Raw genomic sequence first — 22,568 nt, forward strand, 5'->3', positions numbered from 1 at the left:
AACAGGTGCAATTTCAGACTACTACTTAGTGAAAACTAAGAGCAGAGGGACATGGGGCCCGTTTTTCTGCTGATAATGGAACACTAAACCTGGACTGGCCCCTTGAATTTCCCCAGTAGAATGCGGGCATGGATGTTTTCATAGAGACTTCGGAACAGCATCTTTCCTCATCCATTCATCTATTCATTCATTCATTCATTCACTCATTCATTTATATTTTCCAAAAACATTAACTGAACACCTTCTAAACATTGAGCACTTTTCTAGACACTGTGAGTGTGAACTAAGATACTCCCTGCCCTCAGGAAAGTGATAGTCTGGCTGGCATGGCAGACGAATAAACCAAATTACCATATGGTTTGGGTAAGTGCTGTGCCAGAGAGCAGAGTGTGCTACAGGCACTCTGAGAACAGAGCGCATAAACCACATCAGTCATTATAGATTGGTAGCTGGAGTGATTGTAACAGGGCCGGGAAAGCATGTGCAAGAGGAAACGCCACCTGCTGAGTTCAGAAGGCTAGTCAGAGGAGGCCAGGCCAGTGGAGCAGAGGGCGGCGTGTGCACAGGCTCGTGCAAGATGCATGCAAAGGCTGGGTGAGCAGAGGATCTGCAAGTGGGTCGTGGTGGCCGCCATGTAATGCGGAATGCAGCAGGCTGTAATCCCGCCTAAAGTCTATAGAAAAATGAAAAAATACATATGGGGAGCAGCATCTAAGGGATTTCAAGCAAAGATGGAACATTCTCAAGCTTCACCTTTGGTGAAATGGAAGCAAAGATTTACCTGTTCAAGGGAATACTGTTTCCATGTCCCAGGTGTGAGGGAGGGCCTGGCAAGGTCAGGGAGCTGAAAGAATAGCTAGAGGGCTCAGTCACAGGCAGCATGTATGAGGATGTAAGAGGAGGGGAAGTTTTGAATGTTGGCACAAGAGATAGGCAGGAACTGGGTCTCCTAGTCCATGTTAAGGTGTTTGAACCTTTTACTAATGGCAATGGGAAGTTACAGAAGGAAGGGTTTTTGATGAAGCATGAGTTGATCAGAATTGTTGAGAAGGATCACTGACTGTAACTGAAGAATGAATGTGGGGAGGACATTAGGCTTCTGCCCACTTCTCTGGATGAGAGCTAGTGGTTGCCTGGATGTGAATGGTGACAGGGTGGAGAGAATAGATAGGTTTGAGAAATATTTAGGGGGTAGAGTTCATAAGGCATAGTGTTTACCTAAATGTGTGAGGTCGTGGAAAAGGAGTGAGTAAAGTGTAACTCAAGTTCCTGGCTTGGGAAACTGGGTGGTTAGTGTTGCCATTCACTGAGCCTGAGAACACAGAGGAGGAGCTGACTTGGTTAGACTGGGGCCAGTGCAGTGAAAAGTTTCCATTGAAACAGTGTGGGTTTGAGATACTGGTGAGTCTTCCATGCAGTGAAGTCTGGATTGGAAATAAGGATTGAAGAGTCATTAGAATAGGGATGAGGTGGTTGAGATTTCCCAGGAAGGAAATGGAGGTTTTTAAAAGAGACTCAGATGGCGTAGTCAGGGAAGGAGGGGTAGAGGGAAAATCAGTAAAGTGTAAAATCCCTGAAGCAAAAGGAAAAGAGTGTGTTAAAAATTAGAGTCTGATTATTGGGAGTTAAATGCCGGGAGAGGAATGAGAACAGAGAGGAGGAGGTTGAAGATTCAGCTGGTAGTCTTCAGATGGGAAACTGCTGGATCTTGTTCCTGGGGGCATTAGAGAGGCTATGTCCAGAGAAAAGATGGCAGGACTACTATTAACCAGAGGAGGACTCCCTCTTCCTCTCTTACCAGGGGGAAAGCGACAATGACAATTTGAATGCAAGTACAGTTGGAGGCTGGGAAGGCTGGGAAACCATGTGGCTCATCGTCTAGTTACTTCTGTTTTGTCTGTGAAGCAAGAGGTAAAATCTGCTCCTGGGAGTGAGCTGGCAGAGAAAGTAGGGGAAGTATGGAAAGCTGGGAAGGGGCTGTGTGCAGAGTGGAAGGGAAGGCTAAACAGGGCCACGTGGAAAGGCTGAGCACAGAATTTATGGCCCTGTTGAAGATGAAGGTCATAATTTGAAATGGCATTCGGCCAGGCAGTTATGAGGTTTTCCCAGCATCACCGATAGTATCTTTCACAGATATTTATTGAGCACTGTTCTAGTTGCTTCAGATGCAAAAGTGTACAACACAGGTCCCTGCTCATAAGGAGCTGGCAATGAAAAAGGAGACAGGCAATAAAACAAGTCGATCAATAAATCTATAAAAAACATTCTCAACTATCTTAGCCTAGAGGTGGAAGGGAAAAGGAAGGCGGCTGGGAGATTCAGGGTAGACTCGTTTGCAGGGGCCAGGGCATGAGTTACTTTGGTGAGATGGTGGTTTAAAGGATGGCACCTTGGGAGATAGGCTGGATAGAAGATAAAAGAAAGGCCAAGGAAGAACAGAGCGGGCCTGAAGTGAGAATTCTCAGTGAAGTTGAAGAGCAGGTGCAGAAGGAACAAAGAAATGAAAAAACTCCAAAGGATGGGAAGGCACAAGTGTGGGCTACTCAAGTGGAAGATTTCAAAGGTCGAACTACTCTGGGTGATAACAGCATCAAAGTGTTACCATGGACATGCACATATTGAGGTGGAATGGAGCTGTGGTCATGGGGGTTCATAGGGTTAAGAAATTCTTAACCTAGAGAGTGGTGGAGATTGTCCACACAGTCCCTGATGTTACCTGGGAGGATGGTAGAACTTTTCTGGAAGGGAGGACTCTGACTGAGGTGTCAGAGTCTTTAGTAAACAAAGATGAGTTGAGTATCTAGGAAGTGAGTAGACGACAGATAAAGCAGTTGAGGCGGGAATGGTCAACTAGCAGAAGCTTCAGCAGACACGGTGGAGAGGGGTGATCTGGAGGCTGCATGGAGTGGTGGCAGAAGGCTGGTTTTGTCTTTTAGTGGAGTGGAGTGCTGAGGGAGAGAGTGCTTCAGGAGGAGGGGTTTCTCTTAAAGCAGGGAGCTGGAGGGGCATCCCGTGAGTAGACTTAGGGCTTAATAAAGGCATTTTTGCCCAACATGATTCCAGAGATGCTCTTCTAATTGTTTCCTCCTACAACCCAAAGCCCTGTCTTTCCTTCTGTAGAGAGAGAGGTTTGCAGGAGCTACCCTTCTGAATGGAGGTTAAGTGTTTGCTGACAAGAGTCAGATTCTAGAATCATAGGATGTGCCACCCAGTCTAGACATTAGTTCGTGCAGGTTGGGGTTTTCGACCTGCATTGTCATATGTGACTATGTTACTCGAATGGGTCAACAGCAGCCAGCAAGAGGAGGTGCTGGAGGGCCACCTGTCTGACGTGTTGTTGGGTAACTCCATTTGATGGAATTAGAATCACTCATGGCTTCATTTTTATTTATTTTTGCACCAGCCTAGATAAAAACTCAAAGTGAATCAGTGAGTTCTCATCTTAAAACAAAAAGTTTGTTTAAACATTTCTCAGAGGCATGATCTTCCTTCAAAATTAACAACAACAACAAAACCCATACTGAACTGTCACATTTCAGACACCAAATGTCTTTTAAAAAAATTTGTCAATCCAGAGGAGTCTGACAGTGGCAGTACCTTGCTGGGAAGCTAATAAAAAGGGATTTGGTCCTCAGCGCACACTAGATTGATTGAGAAGTCAAATTGAAATCAATTAACACGTAACCAATAGCCAGCAGTGCATCTGTTTCTATGTGCTTAATGCTTAAAGCAAAACCAAGCAAGCCAACTACAAAATACTGAGTACGGCCCAGGCTGCATCTTGTAAGTAGTTCCCTGTGTTAATCAAGGCTTTCTTGAACTTCAAAGAAATTACTACTTAAAGAACTCACAAGTCATTAAAGACTTATAATAAGATTGGCTTGAAGATCTAGTAGTTATTTGAAAATACTTCCGGAAAAGAAACTTTTGTTAAATCCTTGGGTTTAATTTTATGGTATAACGAAATCAGCTGAGTGAAATGAGGGTGTTTCTGATACTTCTGCCAGTCTGAAGCCAAAATGAATTCATTATCCCCAAACACATGTAGATAGCAAATAATGGTTTCACTGACTTGGAAGCCAAGAAGCGAAATATTAATAGTTGTATTTGTTCAGAGAAATAATTTGATTTTATTTGAATGAATCAAATATAAAAAACAATGTTCAAAAAGCCATTAACAGCAGAAAATTTCTCGAAGTGCTGTGTAAAATATTCTGTAGCAAGGAAATGACAATATGTTGAGAAAAAAATGGCACAGGTGAAATCTGTGAGTTTACATCCCTTTAAACTCATACCCCTGCAAATATGAAACTTTACAAGAAAATATAAGATAGCAGCTACAGATGCTGTGAAACTTTCCATGTTGTGCTTCAATAACTGTGTTAATAAAATTAAAACAAAAGAAGTGGGAAGATTGGAAAAGCTTTCAAACTGGTTGAATTCCATGGAGACCCTTGTTGCAAGGATCAGCCCCTTTCCAGGCCCGGGCACTGACTATGGCCGAAGTCAGTGGCTCTGGTTCCATATGCAGTCAGTCTCACTGCCTCTCACCCCAGTTCTGGTGAGCGGATTCCTACCTTGTCCCTTGGGACCGCACTTCTGGCTCATTCCCCAGTTCTGGGAGTTGCATTTCCCCTTTTTCTTCCCTCTCTTCTGGGACTGAAACCCAGCTCAGTTCTTAACCTCATCACCTTTACCAGACCCCAAAGAGCTTTCTTGGATCACCACACACTGTCTGCTGGTTCTTGTACTCATCACAGCTGCCTGCTGGTCCTTGTCCATGTGTAGCTCTCTTCTATTGCTCTCTGTTGCTGGTCCCTTGTGTTCTCACTGGACTGACTCAGACAGCTTCTGTCTGAGCCCAGTTTATGGACGTGACAAACATTTTCTCACTAGTTTTGTATGCTAGCACGGAAAGTCAAGGATCCTGCTTTTCCTTCAACCATCAGCCAACCATACCTATTAATTTTAAAAACTTAGGAGGGAGGAATCAGTTTTTTGTCTTGTTTTATTTAAATACAAGAAAATCTAATTATGTGTGGAAAGTTTAAAATTTTTCAGATATTGCCTATCTGACTTCGAATGAACAATAAAAGTCATTTTTAATTCAAATGTAGTAACAGGAAAAAGAAGCTAGTATCAAAATATTTCAAGATTCTGAAACAGTACCTGTGTGGTTTTTAAAGCTTTTAACTAACAGATGGAAACTTTACCAAAAGACTTAATTGAGAGTGAAGGATTCTTTTGAAGTGTCTATTATGGACCAGTTTTGTGCAAGGTGTTGGGATTAGAATCGTTGCTCTGGGTGAAGGGTGTACCTCCAGTTATTGCTTTTATAGTCTGTGGATTACATGGAAATATACTTTGAGTTAATTCTTAGAAACCACAGATCTCATACTGATAATTTAATGTGTGGTTGGTGGTCTGAGTTTCCATCTTTCACCCAGCCATACGGTCATACAAATGATGCCAGGATGGCGAACCTTACAGAAGAGGTTGGCCAGCAACTGAGCATCTGCAGTCCAGGAGAACTCCATCTGGATTCATGGAGAAACCTCAGCCAAGCAAGTGCTCAGAAAAGCCTAAGTCGATTTGGCAAGCGCATGTGTTGAAGAGATGATTTGGAACTTTCTGATCAGCCATAAAGATAGATTGAGGATAAAGGGAAAACTGCTTCTATGAGATGCCCAGTATGAGGACTTCTAGGACAAGCCTGGCTGTTTCCTCAGCAAAAGTAAACCAGTCCTCTTTCCCAGGATCAGATCCCTCCCCTAACCTGGACAGGGTGACAGGCTGAGCCCCTGCTTGTTAGTTCCCACAGGTCTATTTCCACCAGTCAGAGACAAGCAGGGCTCCTCCTGGGACGCTGACGCCTCGGGAGTCCAGCTCTTCATTCTTGATTCATCCTGTGTCCTTCCGTCAGAGAATGACTTACCTTTCACACACACAGAGAGAGCCAGTTACACGCCAGTCCTCCTTTGCTTGCCTCTTCTGTCAAGGCTGTCACCCACCTTCCCTGCCTGGAACACAGCTTGGTACCTGACTCAAATATTTGTTGAATGGCTGAAAGAATGAATGAAGGAAACGTTCTTCTCTCCTCTGCCTTTGCCTAGCAGACTTCTCCTTTGCTCCCAGTGCATTCTATACCCGTACCCATAACTCACATCTCACCTGTAGTCATCCCAATGTCTAGTTTTGCCCTTTGTAATAACTATTTCTGTTTTAATCATCATTGTGTTTCCAGCAGCTAGCAAGGTGCATGGCACATAGTAAGTTGTCAGTAAATATTGGTTGAATAAATGAATATTTTATTCATTGTTTATATTTATTCTTAGGCTCCTTATCTCGAGGTCACAAAATCACTGTTGTCTGGGCAAGGTGTTTGTCAGGGCACCTGATACACAGAAATGCAGCAAAGAACTGTTCTCATTCCGGCTTTGTCCCGCTTGTGTAAATCAGATTTCTCCGCTCTGTATCTCTCTGTCAAGTCTCCTTTGGTTTAGTTGTTTCCTCTGATCCTTCTCCTTTGCTAGCAGCAAAGTCAGTGACTCTCTTCTTGCTTGTTTAATTTACCTTGCTAATGCTCCCCTCCTAAGCTAGAACTAGGTCAACAAGGAAACAGTTTCTGTGTGTGTTTCTCTTTCCCACTCTTTTCCTATTTCAGGAAAAATGTTCAACTAATTTCCTACTCAGTTAAGCATTTACAGCTCCCTGTGACCGAAATCTCCACGGGTCTGCTCTTTCTTTCCCAGCTCTGGTTCTCGGAGCTTCTGCCTTCTCAGTAACTCATCTCTGCTCTCCTTTAATGAGGTCCCCTGCTCGCCTTCTCTTGGGTGCCTCTGTTTGGCCAAGTGTTGCTGTATTTCAACCATCATCCTCGAAGTTTCCTCTAGCTGTGGTTGCTTCACTCGTAGCATGCTCCTTCCAACTCCTGGTCAGCTCATACACATATGCATAATCTCATTATAGAAGCACACTGCAAGTGACTCCTTGCCTCTAGGTTACAGAAAATAGAACCTTTACTTGTCAGCTGAATACTGGGTAAGTTTGGGAATTGAAAATGAAAACCAAGCCTACCAACCCTTTATTTCTAGATATAGTTACATTATGGGAGTTCATGTGCATTATGAAAGAAACAGTCTTGTGTCAGAGGAAACCCTACAGATTCGGTAAGGGCAGGGATCGTATGTTTGTTCTCATGGCATACTCAGTTCTCAATAGGTCGGACATGTAGGAGTACTCGAAAAGAGTTGTCGAAATGAGATAAAAAGTTTCAGAGTCTTTTCATGGTCTACAAAGAGAAAATGTTTTTGAAGAAGGCAAATGATGTAACATAATCCTCTGGGTCTTCTATAATAGAAAAGAGATATTTAATCATTAAAAAGTTTAAACATGTGCAGCCCAGTGCTACCTTATGTCAGCTAAAGGCTGTTTGTGAATACATAATGTAACAGTGCCCACTAGAGAAGACCTTTTTCACAATTTTGACTTCACTTTAGGCAGCATTCTAAGAAGCACTGATGACCCAGCCTGTCTTTCTGCTGTGATCTTTTTATACCACTCCCTAACCAAAATTGATGCAAAGGTAGAATGTTTTGAGTTAGTCTCAGTAATTACATATTACTGAAGTTGGACTGATCATTTTTTTCAACAGCATGGTCCAAAATAACAAAATGTTTAAATGAGAGAAACATGGGTTGGTAATCGCATTGCTTCCTCTTCAGAGACATCTGCGAGTGTCCGGAGAACTTGGGGTCTACCTGATGAGAGTTACTAAGGAAACAATGTAGCCTTTTCATAACCATCTATATCTTTCCCTGAGAAAGGAACATTATTATTCATTAACATTATAACCAACATGCAGTTCTAATAACTTATTTTAAGTGATATATTGTATTCAAATTACAGTATAATCTCTAATAGCTTTTTACCAGCAAAGAATCTTTCAGGATTTAAAATGCAAATTGGATCTGAAGAAGAAAACTTATTTTTAGATGTAGGGCACTTTCACTTAACTGTAACACATTTTTTGGGCTTTCATTTGTTAAGAGAACATATTTTTGGTTGTGAATTTTGGAGGAATTCCCTGCTGGAAAATTATTGACTGTCCTCTCTTGGCTGTGAGCCATTCATTTAAATGGGCTATGAGATAAGGCTGAAGAATTTCACTAATTTGGGGAAAGCCAACTAGAAATTATTATTGTGGATCCATTAGACTTGAGATTTCTGTAATCATTTCAACAAGTTCTAAAACCTAGGGCCAAACAAGGTAAAAAATTTATGTAGCTATACTCATGTTATAGAGCAATTAAAATCTTAATTGGGCATCAAAAAACAAAACAAAACTAGTGGTTGTTGTATAACTTAATTTGTATTCTCTTTCTGTGTGGAGCTTCCAAAATTTTTAAAATGTTGTTTGGAGTTACAGCAGGTTGATACTGTAGAAAAACATCAGCTTAAAATTAGACCTAGGTTCTATAGAAAGTCATTTTGGTGACCTTGGGCGTGTAACCATTTGATGCCTAGATTTCCTTCAAATAGAGGTAACATGTTCATTTATAGAACAATGGGAAGATATTTTCAGGAAGAAAAATAATTAACCAGAGAAGCAGTTTAACATCATCGTTAAGAGCTCAGACTGTGGCCACCAGCCTGCTTGAGGTCAGACTTCAGTTTTGCTACTTACCAACCGTGTGACTTTGGGTGCAAATTCCTAATCCTCAATTTCTACAGTTCAATAAATAACAGCTCTGATAATAAAAAATATTGTTACCGTATAGAGTTAAATGAGAACAAATGTTAAGGAATTTAGAAAAGTGGCTTGTGTGAAGTAAGTGCTTCGTGCCCGACATATGTCAAATGTTGACTTTTATTATGATGATAAAGACCTGGGTGTCTTTGACTAAACCCTAGTGAAAATCCTCTAGTTTGCATTCTGTGTATAAATCTGATAGTTTCTCTGTAAATCTGATAGCAAATGGTTTTGGGGTTAACTATGTGTAGCTTGTGCTTATGTGGGTGCAGGTGTGGGTGTGTGTTTGTGCCTATGCCTTCAAAGTGACTTGGTCACATGTGTATATGAAATATAATTATAAACTAATTATTCCTCAAACTAAAACACACACAAAAAAATAGGTTTCCTTTCCTGAGAGTTGCAGCTGTATAGAGAAAATTCACTATCTTGGAATCTTCTCTCAGATCTACTTATGTAAATCCACAGTTTCTGAACAGTTGTACAGAGATAGCTTTTCTTGATGCCGACCAGTTAGACTAGTGCAAGACTTAACCTTGGCTTAGCTGGAACTTAACCAGTGGTTGACAGTGTTTGACTACATGATAACTAGCAGTCCAGATTACATTCTGCCTTGGGTGCTCCCCAAACCCAACCCCAACCTTTCTTCAACCAAGGCATCACAAAAGCAACTTGAAACAGGGATTTCATTTAAAAGTGAGGAGCCAGATTGTGGAAGAATCCGGAAGGCTTATAATGAAAACTGCTTGGTTTTTATTAGCATTAATCTGTGTGCTTGCGAATTTTCAGTCGTTTTCTCTTCAGGAATGGTCCCCCAGATTCTAGTTTCCACATTGCCGCCTTCTGAATGGAGTCCTTTGTGACCCGTTGTGATTACATTGCATTTTCCTTGTGTTCTTTCAGAACGCTCTGACTTTGTCTTAATTTTGGTTGAGGGATAGTGGGAGGAGGGTGGCAGCAGGGGAATGAGATCAGCAGAACTTCCAGAATGTGTCAAGGAGATTTTTAAAGTGTCAAAAATTGCCTAGTAGGTAACATCAAGCTTGATATCTATTAATAAAGCAAACACTGAGGACAGGAGGCTGGGTCAGAAGTGGATGTCCTAACGCCTTCACAAGAGCATTTGCCCCTGGGCGCCCCGGCATTGCTCTGACCTCTTCTAGGCACTTCCAAAACAGTCAGAGGCCAGGCTGATGATTATAGTGATTTTCCAGATACCAAAATGAAAAGTGTTGTGTGGTTGGGAGCAAAAAGCCAAGGGCTTGGGCTGGTTGGGAGAGAACAAGCTGAAAACAGTTTTGTTCATAAAGGTTTCCCTAAACCTTACATCTATGCAGGGCAAGAATAGCCAGTGAAGAAATTTTACCGAGCAGCCAGGTGTGTGGCATGTGTGTTGTAAACAGATGCCTAACCTGTGTTCGACACTAAAATATATAGTGGCCAGGAGTTCTTTAATTACAGTAGTAACTGAGAAAGAAATGACTTGAATCCATTCTCACTTAGTATTGTTGCCTGTCTTGTACATTTTCCTGGATATTTTTTAAAAGCCACAAAGAAGAAATGGACAAAAGTGTAGTCAATCCTAATCTTTGCAAATTCCCTATTTGTTAATTTGTCTACCGACTTAAAATTTGTTTGTCACCCCAAAATCAATACTCAGTGCTTTCGAGGTCATTTACATACACAGATTGATGAAAGATTTCCATCACCCTGCACACGTGTACCCAGCTGAGGTCCAATCAGGAGATCGTAAACAAGGGTCCTTTTCTCGGTCCATTTAATGCCATGTTTTCCGTGCTTTTTGTTAGTGATTTCACTATTTTAAATTGCCCTCAAGCCTAGGGCTGAAGTGCTATCTAGTGTTCCTAAGCACCCGAAAGCTTGGATGTACCTTACAGAGAAAAGACATGTTTTAGATAAGCTTCACTGAGAGATGAGTTGTGCTCTTAGCTGTGACTTCAAGGTTCATGAATCAGTGATATATATTAAATCAGAAACACACATAAAACAAGATTATTTATTGATCAGTTGATGAAAATACCACGTGATCAGAGGCTCACAGGAATCTATCACTGTATTTTGCCGAGAATCAATGATTCAGTGTTTATTCAGTGTCAGTGGTGGCTTTAGAACAAAACTCCGTAAAATAACAAAAATCAACTTTATTTGTATTTCCTATTAATTACTCTTGCAGGAAAGCATCGGTGATCTAAGTAGGGACTAACATTAAATAAAATTAAACCCACAATAAAGTGCGACAGCACAGAGCTTTATGCTTTCAGTTCATTCATTTGCTGCTTGTGGCAATAATATTTATTTTAGGTTTCCCTTATTTTACTGACAGTTTCCTCAGGAGCATTTGACACATTCTTTAATACACAGACACACACACACACACAAACACACCTATGAACACACACACAGGACCAGAAAAAGTAGCTTCTATGGAATGTACATGTATAAATGTAGAAATATTTCTTGTGTATAGTGTCAAAATTTTTGTTTTCAGTTAGCAAACAATTGATGTTGGAAAGCATGGCATACAGATAAGAAAGGGGGATCGTTAGATGTTTGAAGCCATAGATGTTCAAAGGCAGACCGAAGATTGCCCCTTCTTGAGGTAGACATGCAGCAGGTTTCCAGCATAGCTGGAATTCCACCACGTCTAATCATGTCTGGTAACTGGCAGGGTGGTTGTGCCTTTGGTCTGTTGCCTGAGAGGGCCAGGAGCCTCCTGAGGTAGAGATAGCTCATCTTAGAGGAATAAAATATCCAGTTCAGCAAAAATGTCCCTTGAATGAAGCTTTTCCCATCAGAGAAGTGGTTCTGAATACAGTGCAGTTTTTGCTAGTGTAGTCTTCCCCAAACCAGGCCCATTGGTCCTTGTGGTTCTTGGAAGAGAGAAGCATGGAGATAAAATCTAAGAGATTTGCCATTGTGCCAGGGGCACAATGAGCCCTCCTTGGGACTCCTCTAAGACAATGGCTGATGAAAGAGAGGCATTTTCCTTGCATCACACTGCTCCAGCCCCAGAGGTTATGATGGGGTCTAGGGAAAATGTGGAGGCCAAAGCCAGTATAGCAGAGTGGAGGCCTGGGGGGAGTGGGCTTGTACAGGAGACACATGTGTGGCTCCTTGCAGTACTGTGCCAGGGACTCAGAGGGCACACGTGCACTTAGAAATATGAATCGTCGTGACACAAGCCCATTCACACTGGAAAGGCAAGAAGAAATAAGCCTGATTCACGTAAGTATGAGACCATCTTTACTCTCTGATATTAGATTCTCTGGTTTTCATTTTCCCAGGTTTCTCTATTGTCTAATATGATGGTTCTCCCCTGGATGGACATTAGAATCACTTAGGAAACCTTGGAAAATAATGCCTGGACCACCTGAAAGATTCTGATTTAATTGATCAGGGGTCTGTCCTTGGCATCTGTATGTTTACAAGTCTTCTGAGGTGATGCACATGGTCAGCCAGGGTTGAAAAGTACTCCTGTAAAACACATCACTGAGAATTTTCACTCTCCGTAATCCATGTTCTGTCCAGAGACAGATTAGGCAAGAACCCTGCTATATGTCCATCTCAAGAAGCTGCACTCCTGCGTGTGAGTATGAATGGCCTCTATGCCTCTTTCCTGCCTGCTTGCCCTGCTGTGATGAAGTCAGCTGTTTTTCCCCCTTCCTGCTTCCTGGCCACCATTACTCCAAATTCTGATGCTTTCCCCTCCCTTGGACCCAGGACTAGTTGCTAGTGATAAAGTTAACATAGAGACGGAGGGAAGCTGTGGGTACAGGATGGCAGGGAGGAAAGGAAGTGAGGAAGAGGACAGGGCAAGGGGACGAGAAAGGGTAATTGAGGAAGAGCGGAGGAGGAGAAAGGGAGGGAGTGCAAGGCACTGCTTCTCCACCCAGTCCCCCTGCAGTATCCAAAATATGGAGGGGAGAGGGTGAGCTCGGAGTCACACATACCTAAATGCAAGTCTTGGGCCGCCGTCGTTTACTAACTGCTTGATCTTGGGGAAGTTACTTATTCTTGTACAACTAAAAAGTGGGGAAGCTCAGGGATTCAAAATAGGTCTACCTGATTTAAGCACTCCAAATATTTTCTCAGCTTATACAGCAACTCCTAATCCATACCCACACAACAGACCCCAGTAATGAATACAGTAATTAATAACGTCCCAGATGGCAGTTGAGTTTGATTTTAAACTCCTGTAGTCAAATAACTTTGGGAGACTGTTATGAGATTAGTTAGGGAGAAAATGGTGTGCCATTTATTATCAGCCTAGAACATTCAGAATTGTCGTTCATAAGAAATAAGCTCATTATTAATAGAAGATTACTTTTCTTTGTGACTGTTTTCTTAAATTAAAAATAAATTCTTTTTTCTTATTGCAAAAGCAACCTATGTACATCTAATACAAATTGGAAAATAAAGATAAGCAAATAATACAAAATTAAACACACTCATAATCCCTCCACCCAGATATAACTGCTGTAAAAGCCTTTTAGACTTTATGTTTTTAGACAGATTTTCAAAAATCATAATATGCTCGCTCTTTCACTTTACAAGCATCAGGTTGACAGCATTCCATATCAATACATTGGCTTTTACTACATCATTTTTTTATGTTTACTTACTAAGGTGAAATTATTTTATTTTTTATCAGTCATTATTATTTATTAATTATCTTTTAATTTATTGGGGGGTAATTAGGTTTATTTATTTATTTTGATGGAGGTACTGGGGATTGAACCCAGGACCTTGTGCATGCTAGGCATGCACTCTACTACTGAGCTATGCCCTCCACCCGTTCCCCCATTTTATTTGTTTTTAAACCACATTTATTTACTCAGAAGTCAGAAGCCCACAGATAAGGAAACATCTGAAGAGCCAGGTGTAGCTATGTGGAGAGCTGAGTAATTCAAAACAAAGTGCGAAAATATAAAAACAATTACAACCAGTTTGACAGTTGTGCGTCTGTTTCCTATGGCCCTTCTACCCACAAGTCTATCGCTGACTTCAAAGAAAAGTCAGCACAGAGGAGGTCCAGAGGATAGGGTGCAAAACGAAAATCAAACCCACGATAAGAGATTAAAGGAAGTTTGATCAAAGAGCCAGCATAAAAGTGCTAGCCCGTGACTTGCCTTGGCCCGTGGCCCCAAAATATTCATCAGAACAGAGCTCTCTTTGAAGTAATTGGAAGCGTCGGTGCTCAGATGAGCTCTCTGGTCAAAGGGAAATTTTAAAAGTGGCACAGAAGGGGTTTGCAGAGTGGCCTCTTCCTCTCTTGTCTGCACCTCTCTCACAAATGGTTTGAATGCTGCTGCTTTGGTTTGTTGTCCAGATGGAAGCAGTTTAACTGGGTATCAAGTAGGGGAATTCAACCTATGAGGGGAAGGTCATCTTTTTTCCTTGCGGGAGACGTGGGAGGTAGGGTTGCGTGAACAGGGCAGTGGATCCGTGCTCCTGAGAGTGGAGCTGCAGCCGTTGCTCCTCCTGCTTGCCCAGGATGTTAAAAAGGGGCAGGTGGGGTTTCCAAGGAGGCAGTGAGACTTGTGCGTTACTCTCGTTCACTCTACTTGTGTGTTACTTGTTCACCGCTCTCCCAACTTGGAGTTTATGGCTCTTGGTGGTGTTAGGACATAAACCGTCCATTTCCTCAGAGAAGAGAAGAAAACAGCGTGCTCCCAAGATGGCAGTTACCTTTACATCATTCACCTTACATTTTTTAAAAGTATGTTAAAAGACATGAGTTACATAAAATGACTGAAAAAGTCTCCTTAGAATGTCTTTAGGTAGCAGTACTTTCAGACTCCAATTTTCTGGTTTTTCACTTTACATATATTATTTAGGGTCTTTATTTTTACTTCCCCTGCCACTATAGCTTCATTTCCTTCAAAGTTCAAGGGATTTGCCTCTTCCTCTCTGCCTTTTTAAGATCAGTTTCTTAATCTCTCCCTGATGTTCCAAGTCAGAGTTTTTACTGACAAGTCTTGACTGAGCACAATGTTGATTTTCTCTGAGAGAAAACTGGAAAATACATTCTCTCCTTTATGGGAACCACAGTCCTGGTGAGGATGATGCAGGAAAAATATGGGGCATGAGAAGATGGCCATGTCCTAGGTCCCAGGCGAGTCTCTCAGACACGCCCCATCAAGTGTGGGTTCTTGGCTTCATGCAGGAAAGAATTCAAGAATGAGCATCAGTTGAGTAAAGGTAGATTTATTCAGAGAGATGCACACTGCATAGACAGAATGCTCGCCATCTCAAAAGGCAAGAGAAAAGGGAGAGAGAGAGCACAAGCGAGACTGAGCCCGGGTGTGGAGTTGTTAGCTGTTATGGGCTCTGTAACTTCATATGCTAACAAGTGGGAGGATTATTCCAGCTAGTCTGAGGAAGGAGCTAGGAGTCCCAGGAACTGGGCCATCATACACTTTTTGACCTTTTATGGTCAGCCTTGAAACTGTCATTGGCACCCATGGGAGTAACATTTAGCTGCTGTTGTATTTCAGTGATCTTATATCAAAGCTCAAGGTCTATTAAGAATTGAGTCTTCCGCCATCTTGGTGCTCCTTGCTGCATCATTCCTTTAATGGCTGTGCCCTGTCCCCTTCCCTCTGTCTCAAGGAGACAATGCATTTTCCAGCCCCCCAAAAAAAAGAATATGCTATGAGCTGATATGGATATTGTAAGGACAATTCTTCCTTGAAGGAGGAGTTGAACTGGACCTTGAACATCCCTGAAATTTCTAAACATGAAAAAATAAAAAAGGATCTGCTTGGTCAAAGTTACAGAAGCAGAAAACTATAACAATTTATAGCAGAAAATGAATACATTCTTTTAATTGGGGCAGATGGCTCCTGTAAGAAAGCATTGTGAGAAACTTCACTAGATACATGAGGGTTAGCATATGCTGTGGAATCTGGATTCTTTTATCGTTACTGAACAAAAGCTTGTGTGTCAAACGCACAGTGAGACCAGACAAACTGAAACTTCAGTCTGAGTTGGGAGCAGAGAAGTGTTTATTGCAGGGCCAAGTCAGGAGAACTGGCAGCTCGTGCTCAAAAAACCCAAACTCCTCGATGGTTTTTGGGGAAAAGTCTTTATAGGCAAAATTTGCGGTGAAAGTTTCAGTGTATGTGCCTTTCCTCTGATTGGTTGGCGGTGAGGTAACAGGGCGGTGCTCACTCTTGTGCTCAGCCTGATGTTGCCATCCTCCTCCTGGTTGAGGGCCTTAGTTCCTGCAGAAGAACTCAAAGGTATTGTTATGTGTATTCCTTGAAAAGGAACCAGGACCCTGCCCCAAGGCTGCACTATTCTTTCTTGAGTGTTCCTCGGAGTCTCTGTGCTCCCTCCCTTCCCTGACTAGCAACTGTTTGAATCTGCCCTTTGGAACTCAGGGAAGATCAAGGAGGTTGAATGAGGCCTATGTCCTACTAACAAGAAATGGAGGACACCGAAAGTATTTTTTAACCAGGGCGGACCCCACAGGGTCCTGTTCTGTTTCATTATGAATGTAAGAGGACTATACTGAAAACCTTGGAGAGGAAGATGGCATGCTGAAATGATAGGACAACTTGAATCTGACTGACAGACAGGATGGATGGGTGGGGAGAGCCTGGGGCCATAGCTTGGGTGAAAGAGCACAAACAGAGCCTGAGAGAGAATGGAAACAGTGAATGGGATGGACTGTGGAGCTGTAAAATGAGAGCTGATCTGCCTGCAGGAGCTGGGGAGGGGGCTGTGTAGGAGGAGGGAGGAAGAGGATTCATGGATGACTCAGTAACATCGTCACACAGAAGCTTAATTGCCGCCTTTTCCTCAGGTGCTAAGTGATGGGAATACAGAGAGGCTAAGTTCATTAACAGAATGGTTAGGAAGACGTGGCAGGGATCCACCCTGAGAAACTCAAAGCCTTTAAGGCTGAGTGAGGCAGTAAGCTGAGGAGTTCAGAGAAAGAAATCGTGCCTAAGGTTTGGAATCATGGGAGCTTCCGGAAGAGATGGGACAGTAGCTGAACCTCGAATAGTGAATAGGATTTGGAAAGAATGGGAAGGGGAGGTAAAAGGGTGGGGTGAGGGGATGAGAAACAAAGGCACAGGGGTAGGGAAACACAGGAGTGTTTGTGGCATGTGGAGCAAGCCCATCAGGTTAGAGCAGAGTTTATATAAAAACTCAGAGAGAAAAAAAGAGAAGGTAGAGATGTTTGATTAGCCAATTAAAGTTTTTAATTTAACCCTGGGCGATGTCAACTGCTGACATTTCTTGAGCAAGGGGGTGGCCAGTGCCAAAGGGTCTTTGGGGAAGTTTCATCTGTGAAAGATGGGGGGAGTATATAGAAGTAAGGAGATGATACTAGCAAGAGGAGTAGTTGGGTAGCTTCTAGTCAAAAGGGACGAAGATGTAAACTGGGCTGACAAAGATCATGTAAAAAGTCTAGAAAAGAGGCAAAGAAGTTACTGATAAGCCCAGGGGAGAGCAAAAAGTACAGAGTTTTACTCAAGATTTCAAACTTGGGAGGCTGTGATAACCATTGTGCATGTATCAAAGTGTTAAAGTCCAGAGAGGACTGCCTGGAGGAAACCCAGAGAATTTAGTCTCAAAGACATGGAGCCTGAAAGATGGCAGCCGAGCAAATGTGTCCAGAGGTGTTAGAAGCAGGGGCTTGAGGCTCAGCTGGAAGACAGATTCCCCATTCCAGGTTGGAAAAATCCACACAGCTCAGCAATTGTTTGAAGTGTTTAATTGATTTATTTATTCAGAAAGTGAAGTATTTTCAAAAGCTAATTTGAGAACTTACACTCTCTTGATGCAGATGAATTCTCAATTGCTCTTTTGTTTTCCTTGCAAAACAGTTCAACTTGTATGAGGTAGAATTTGAGGAGGACAGTGGAAGGGTTTTCTCACTATTTCAGGTGTAGAAATTGTGGGCGTTGGACCTCCTACTTGTGATATTGTCTTCAGCGGTAATAATTCCTATTTTATACATCTTTCTGTCAATTGCAGCACCTAGCACAGTGTTTTTGCACATTATAAATACTCAGTGTTGATTGATTTGCATTTTGCTGCCAAAAAAATTAATCAATCTAAAAAAGAAATGGAAAGTTTTATTTGAGCCAAATTTGAGGATTATAACCCAGGAAGAGCATCTCAGAAAGCTCTGAGAACTGTCCCGCCAGTTAGAAATCAAGGCACAGTTGTGTAAGTTTTTTGAGACAGAGGGCTGTACATTAAATTATGTATTATTGACAGTTTACATAATCCAGATCTAAGCGTCATCCTGGTGGGTCACGTGACCCCTTACAAGATCAAGAAGGCATGTTATCTTTTAAGGAGTTGCCGTGCTGATGCTTGGAGAATGTTGCTCTTCATGGTTGAGCAGGTATTCCTGCCAGTGGGGGCGGCTTGGTCAATGCATAATGCAGATATACAATGCACAGTGCAAGGAAAGGAGGCCAAAGGGTGGAGAAGAATTTTTTATGTTTAAATTTTTCTTGTCTTGCCATAAAATATGAATTTTATTTCACAATTTTCATCATAGTTCTCAAAGATAAAATAGTGGACATGAGAAGAACCAAGAAGCTTATAGACAATTTTATAATGACAGACTCTACGTAAACAAGTGCAAATCGGTATCACATTTGAATTGCAAAAATTTTGTAAGCAAAGTCCAAGAAGTAATAACTCTAGCTTCAGGTCTTTACTACAGTGATAAATCCATTAACAATCCCACATCCCTTGGAGTCTCAGACATTCAAAGTTCACAGCACCTTGAAGAGTGGAGTCAGCAGCTCAAGTTACCAGAGTGAAGAGTAACCTTGTGTTAACGCCCGGCCCGGGAAGGCTAAAGCAGACCTGTATTGTTTTTTCTCATCTGAGATAGGAACTAGCAAGAACCTCAGTTCTTTAAAGGAGGGGATGAAATGTAGACCTCTCAAGAATAAAAGCAACCAACTACAGTAAAGGAGGGAGAACTGTCCACAGGTAGTATTTGCCATTCCACCTGAGTTGACAGTTATACAGGTGAAAAAAACGGAGCATCAGTCTACTTGACTTGATCAGAAAGAAGAAGCAACATGTCTCTTTGTATCCCCTTCCAAACTGCGTATACCCTTCATTTTATCTTGTGCTTTCTCTGGTCTTTCAGCCGCTCGGCTGATCCAGAACATGGATGCGGCTGTTGAGCCTTGTACAGACTTTTTCAAATACGCCTGCGGAGGCTGGTTGAAGCGCAACGTCATTCCTGAGACCAGCTCCCGTTACAGTAACTTTGACATTTTAAGAGATGAACTGGAAGTCGTTTTGAAAGGTTAGTGGGATTTGTGTTTATGCATCAGAGATTTCTCTTAATATAGCAATTTTTTGAGATACAACTCTAGGCCATTACAGGGAGTGTGGCAAAAGATTAAAGTTGATAATCCCCCCAAGTTCTGTGGACCACCACTGGGTCGCTCTGAGGGTGGTGGACACTGAAAGGGATATGCTGGCTTCTCTTAGCATTCCTGCTTTCATTTTAGGTGTACACGATAAAGCTCTATTATCCTCAGAGGTGGCATCTTTATGCCATTGTACAGAAGAAGAAGTTAAATGATTGCCCCTGAATGCCACTTGCATGTTCTTTCTATTCTGGCCTTGTGTTCAAGTTGCTACAAGACGTTCCTAAGATTTGCCTCCCAGAGTATGTTTATCTGTTCTAACCCAGCTGAGACGCTCTGCCTGGGAAGCTGAGAAAGTTGTGTCTAGTCCTTTGCTATCCTCCATTCTTTGTTCTCATCTTCTAGAAGTTACTTTGTAAAAGAAATTTTTTTTTGCTATTTTGTAATAACCAAACAAATAGAACAGTTCATTCAGTTCATCTGGAGCATGAACGGTACTATTGCACAAAGATAATTATTTTCCAACCATCAAGAAGACTGTCATATTAAATTCCTCTATAGTATTTGTTTTCCTTTTAATCTCAATTTCAAAAAAAGTAACTTCTCTGTGGCAGCGCAGCACACATCACTGTTCACAAAAAAAGATAATCTAGTCAAAAAGACTTTCATCTAAGTTGGCTAATGAAACTGACTCCCAGTTCTGCACTAGGAATAATGATCTGGTGAGGAGCTTGATTTTTCCTATAGGGTTTTGGAATGAGAGAAGTGTGAACAGACATACAAAAAAGCAGGTTTTTACCAAACCTGCATTGAAAATGTTAATTACAGCTGCAAATGAGCAATTATATTGATGGATTTTCTCAATACCCTATTTCAGATGTCCTTCAGGAACCCAAAGCTGAAGATATAGTAGCAGTGCAGAAAGCAAAAATGTTGTATAGATCTTGTATAAATGAATGTAAGTGCTCTTCATTTGATTTTATTAGGGGTATTCCAAAATATGCATAGACTTCATAATACATTTATATTCATTATTTTCAAAAGCTGCTATTGATAGCAGAGGCGGAGAACCTCTACTCAGACTGTTACCTGATATATATGATTGGCCAGTGGCAACAGAAAACTGGGAGCAAACATACGGTAAGACTATTTTCCTTGTTTTAAAAAAAAATTTCCATATAAAATTTGTCATTATATTATAGTACCATATTAATGCACTAAAGTGTCTAATATACACTTCACCTCTCATTGCTTTAGGTTCTTCTTGGACAGCTGAGAAAGCTATTGCACAGCTGAATTCTAAATACGGGAAAAAAGTCATTATTAATTTTTTTATTGGCACTGATGATAAAAACTCTATGAACCATATAATTCACGTAAGTTGGTGTGGCCAACAGCCAAAGTTATCTGTAAACTGTAATAAAACTTCTACACACAGTTGTTATTGATATTTAGAAATGATGCATATTCTCATTTGAATTGCATGAGCAAGGAGGTAATAAATTCAAGGACAAATGCCTAGATTCCCAATTTTGAAAGTGTTTTCTTAATGCTGTGTTTTGGACATTCTTCTCTCCTTTCTGCTACCTTTGTTTTAATACCTCTCCCTTTATAAAATAAATAAGATTTATTATTAAATAAGTAAATAAATAAATAAGTAAATAAATTCATGCCCCCTCCTATTTAGTAAAAGCACCTGATTTCTCTGTACATTCATGAAAGGAACATGGTCTGATTTACGTTAAGTTATACAGGTCGGAAATTCCCAGTTGATTCCAAAGGATCATAGAAAAGGGATTTTGATTGTAGAACAGATAAACAAGATTACACTGTATAGCACAGGGAAATATACACAAAATGTTATGATAAATCACAGAGAAAAAAATGTGACAATGAGTGTGTATATGTCCATGTATGACTGAAAAATTGTACTGAACACTGGAATTTGACACAACACTGTAAAATGATTATGAATCAATAAAAAGGTAAAAAAAAAAAGAAAAAAAGAAAAGCGATTTTGAACACAGTTTAGTTTCTTGCTAAAGAATGTCTGTACTTTTTTCTCAATTAAGGTAAACAAAATGCCATTCTTTTAAAATGGCTTTTTGGATTTTTTTTTTAATGTGTAAGGCATTCACTTAGGTTTACTAAAAGCATCACCCAAGATGATATTAATACTTAATGATTATGTTTGGATTGGGCTAAAGAATTTATAGAGCTCTTATTTAGTTTCCTGTAAAGGAAACTGACTAAAAGTTGCAGGTTACAGAAGCATATTTATATCACTGTTGGATAACTTTTTATGGTCATTTTTATTAAAATCACGAAAGGGATTGAACCCATCTCTTACCTATGGTGGATCCCTTTTCTCCCTTCCTAAATTCTCCTCTTTGGCTCTCAAACGCCAGCATCCTGCAAGATCATCATGAGGGGTTTTCGAAGGAGGGTCCGGAGGTTGGAGAAGGAGCAGGGCCCTTTCTGTGGGGATGCCTTCTGGCTTTTTCCTTACCAGCCCTCTGGGTTCTGTTTCTCTTATATTGGCCTGGCTCTTCACAGCTGCTAGTGGGATCCTCAGTCTTACCCATAAATGCTTCAGTTTGTCTGACCTGCCTTACCATGCAGTGCATAGGAGGGAACCTGACAAAGCTGCGAGTATTTTGACAACTTTCACTGGGTATCAAATGGGGGCTGGACATGCTAGAATAGAAATGAGTTTCCTCTCTCACACACTCAGCTGACAGCTAGGTCTACTGAGGCCCATCCTGAGCAGAAGTCTCCTCTACCTCCCTTGGGTAGAGGATCGCAAAAAAGTCTGGCAAGATTTCCACTGGCTTAAAATTTCTAGAGTCACCATTGAGGTTTTCCACCTTGTATTTTGTTCCATCCCAATTAAGGGGGGAGGGGGGCAGAAGAGAATGTCCCCCCAGGGAGCATATTAGAATCTTAGGAAGCCACAGTGTCCTGTAAAAGCATAAAACACCCAGTCCTAGATTCTAATGTGTATGTGTTCACCTGTACCTTCTGTTCTGCATTAAAAATGCTTTCCAGTGTATTTTTTGTTCAAGATTTCTTTGGTTTTTCTCAAGTATCTGCAGCATCATCTTCTAGATTATCTAACTACCTATCAGTTTAGCAATTAGAAGTAGTGTGGAAACCATTTCCTAATTATGTATTCACTCAGTGTCTGTGTTTTACTTTTATAAACAGCAAGAACACTAATATCTTGCTCACATAGATAGGCGTGCTTGTAATTTGTCCAAATGTTCTGTATCAACCGAACAGTTTATTTTCTTCTTTGTATATTTTTTTATAGATTGACCAACCTCGACTTGGCTTGCCTTCCAGAGACTACTATGAGTGCACTGGAATATATAAAGAGGTAAAAACAAAAAGCCAACAAAATAACAAAACTACAGAATCATCTGGTGTAAATT

At 41.2% G+C, this 22,568-nt stretch overlaps 1 protein-coding gene across 7 annotated transcripts in view; it reads left to right on the plus strand.

The window, feature by feature from the left end:
* MME (membrane metalloendopeptidase) overlaps positions 1 to 22,568 on the plus strand; it is a 467,357-nt gene that overhangs the window by 387,604 nt on the left and 57,185 nt on the right. For 6 of the 7 annotated variants that reach the window (XM_072959578.1, XM_072959582.1, XM_072959579.1 and 3 more), the window contains 5 exons: positions 18,906 to 19,067; positions 20,012 to 20,092; positions 20,179 to 20,274; positions 20,392 to 20,510; positions 22,448 to 22,513. In XM_072959578.1, the coding sequence (XP_072815679.1) occupies positions 18,906 to 19,067; positions 20,012 to 20,092; positions 20,179 to 20,274; positions 20,392 to 20,510; positions 22,448 to 22,513 (524 nt within the window). Of the gene's footprint in view, positions 1 to 16,664; positions 16,787 to 18,905; positions 19,068 to 20,011; positions 20,093 to 20,178; positions 20,275 to 20,391; positions 20,511 to 22,447; positions 22,514 to 22,568 lie in introns of those variants that run through there. The other variant, XM_072959598.1, reaches the window with a different exon arrangement.

The sequence above is a fragment of the Vicugna pacos genome, chromosome 1, assembly GCF_048564905.1.
Source record: "Vicugna pacos chromosome 1, VicPac4, whole genome shotgun sequence".
NCBI lineage: Eukaryota > Metazoa > Chordata > Mammalia > Artiodactyla > Camelidae > Vicugna > Vicugna pacos.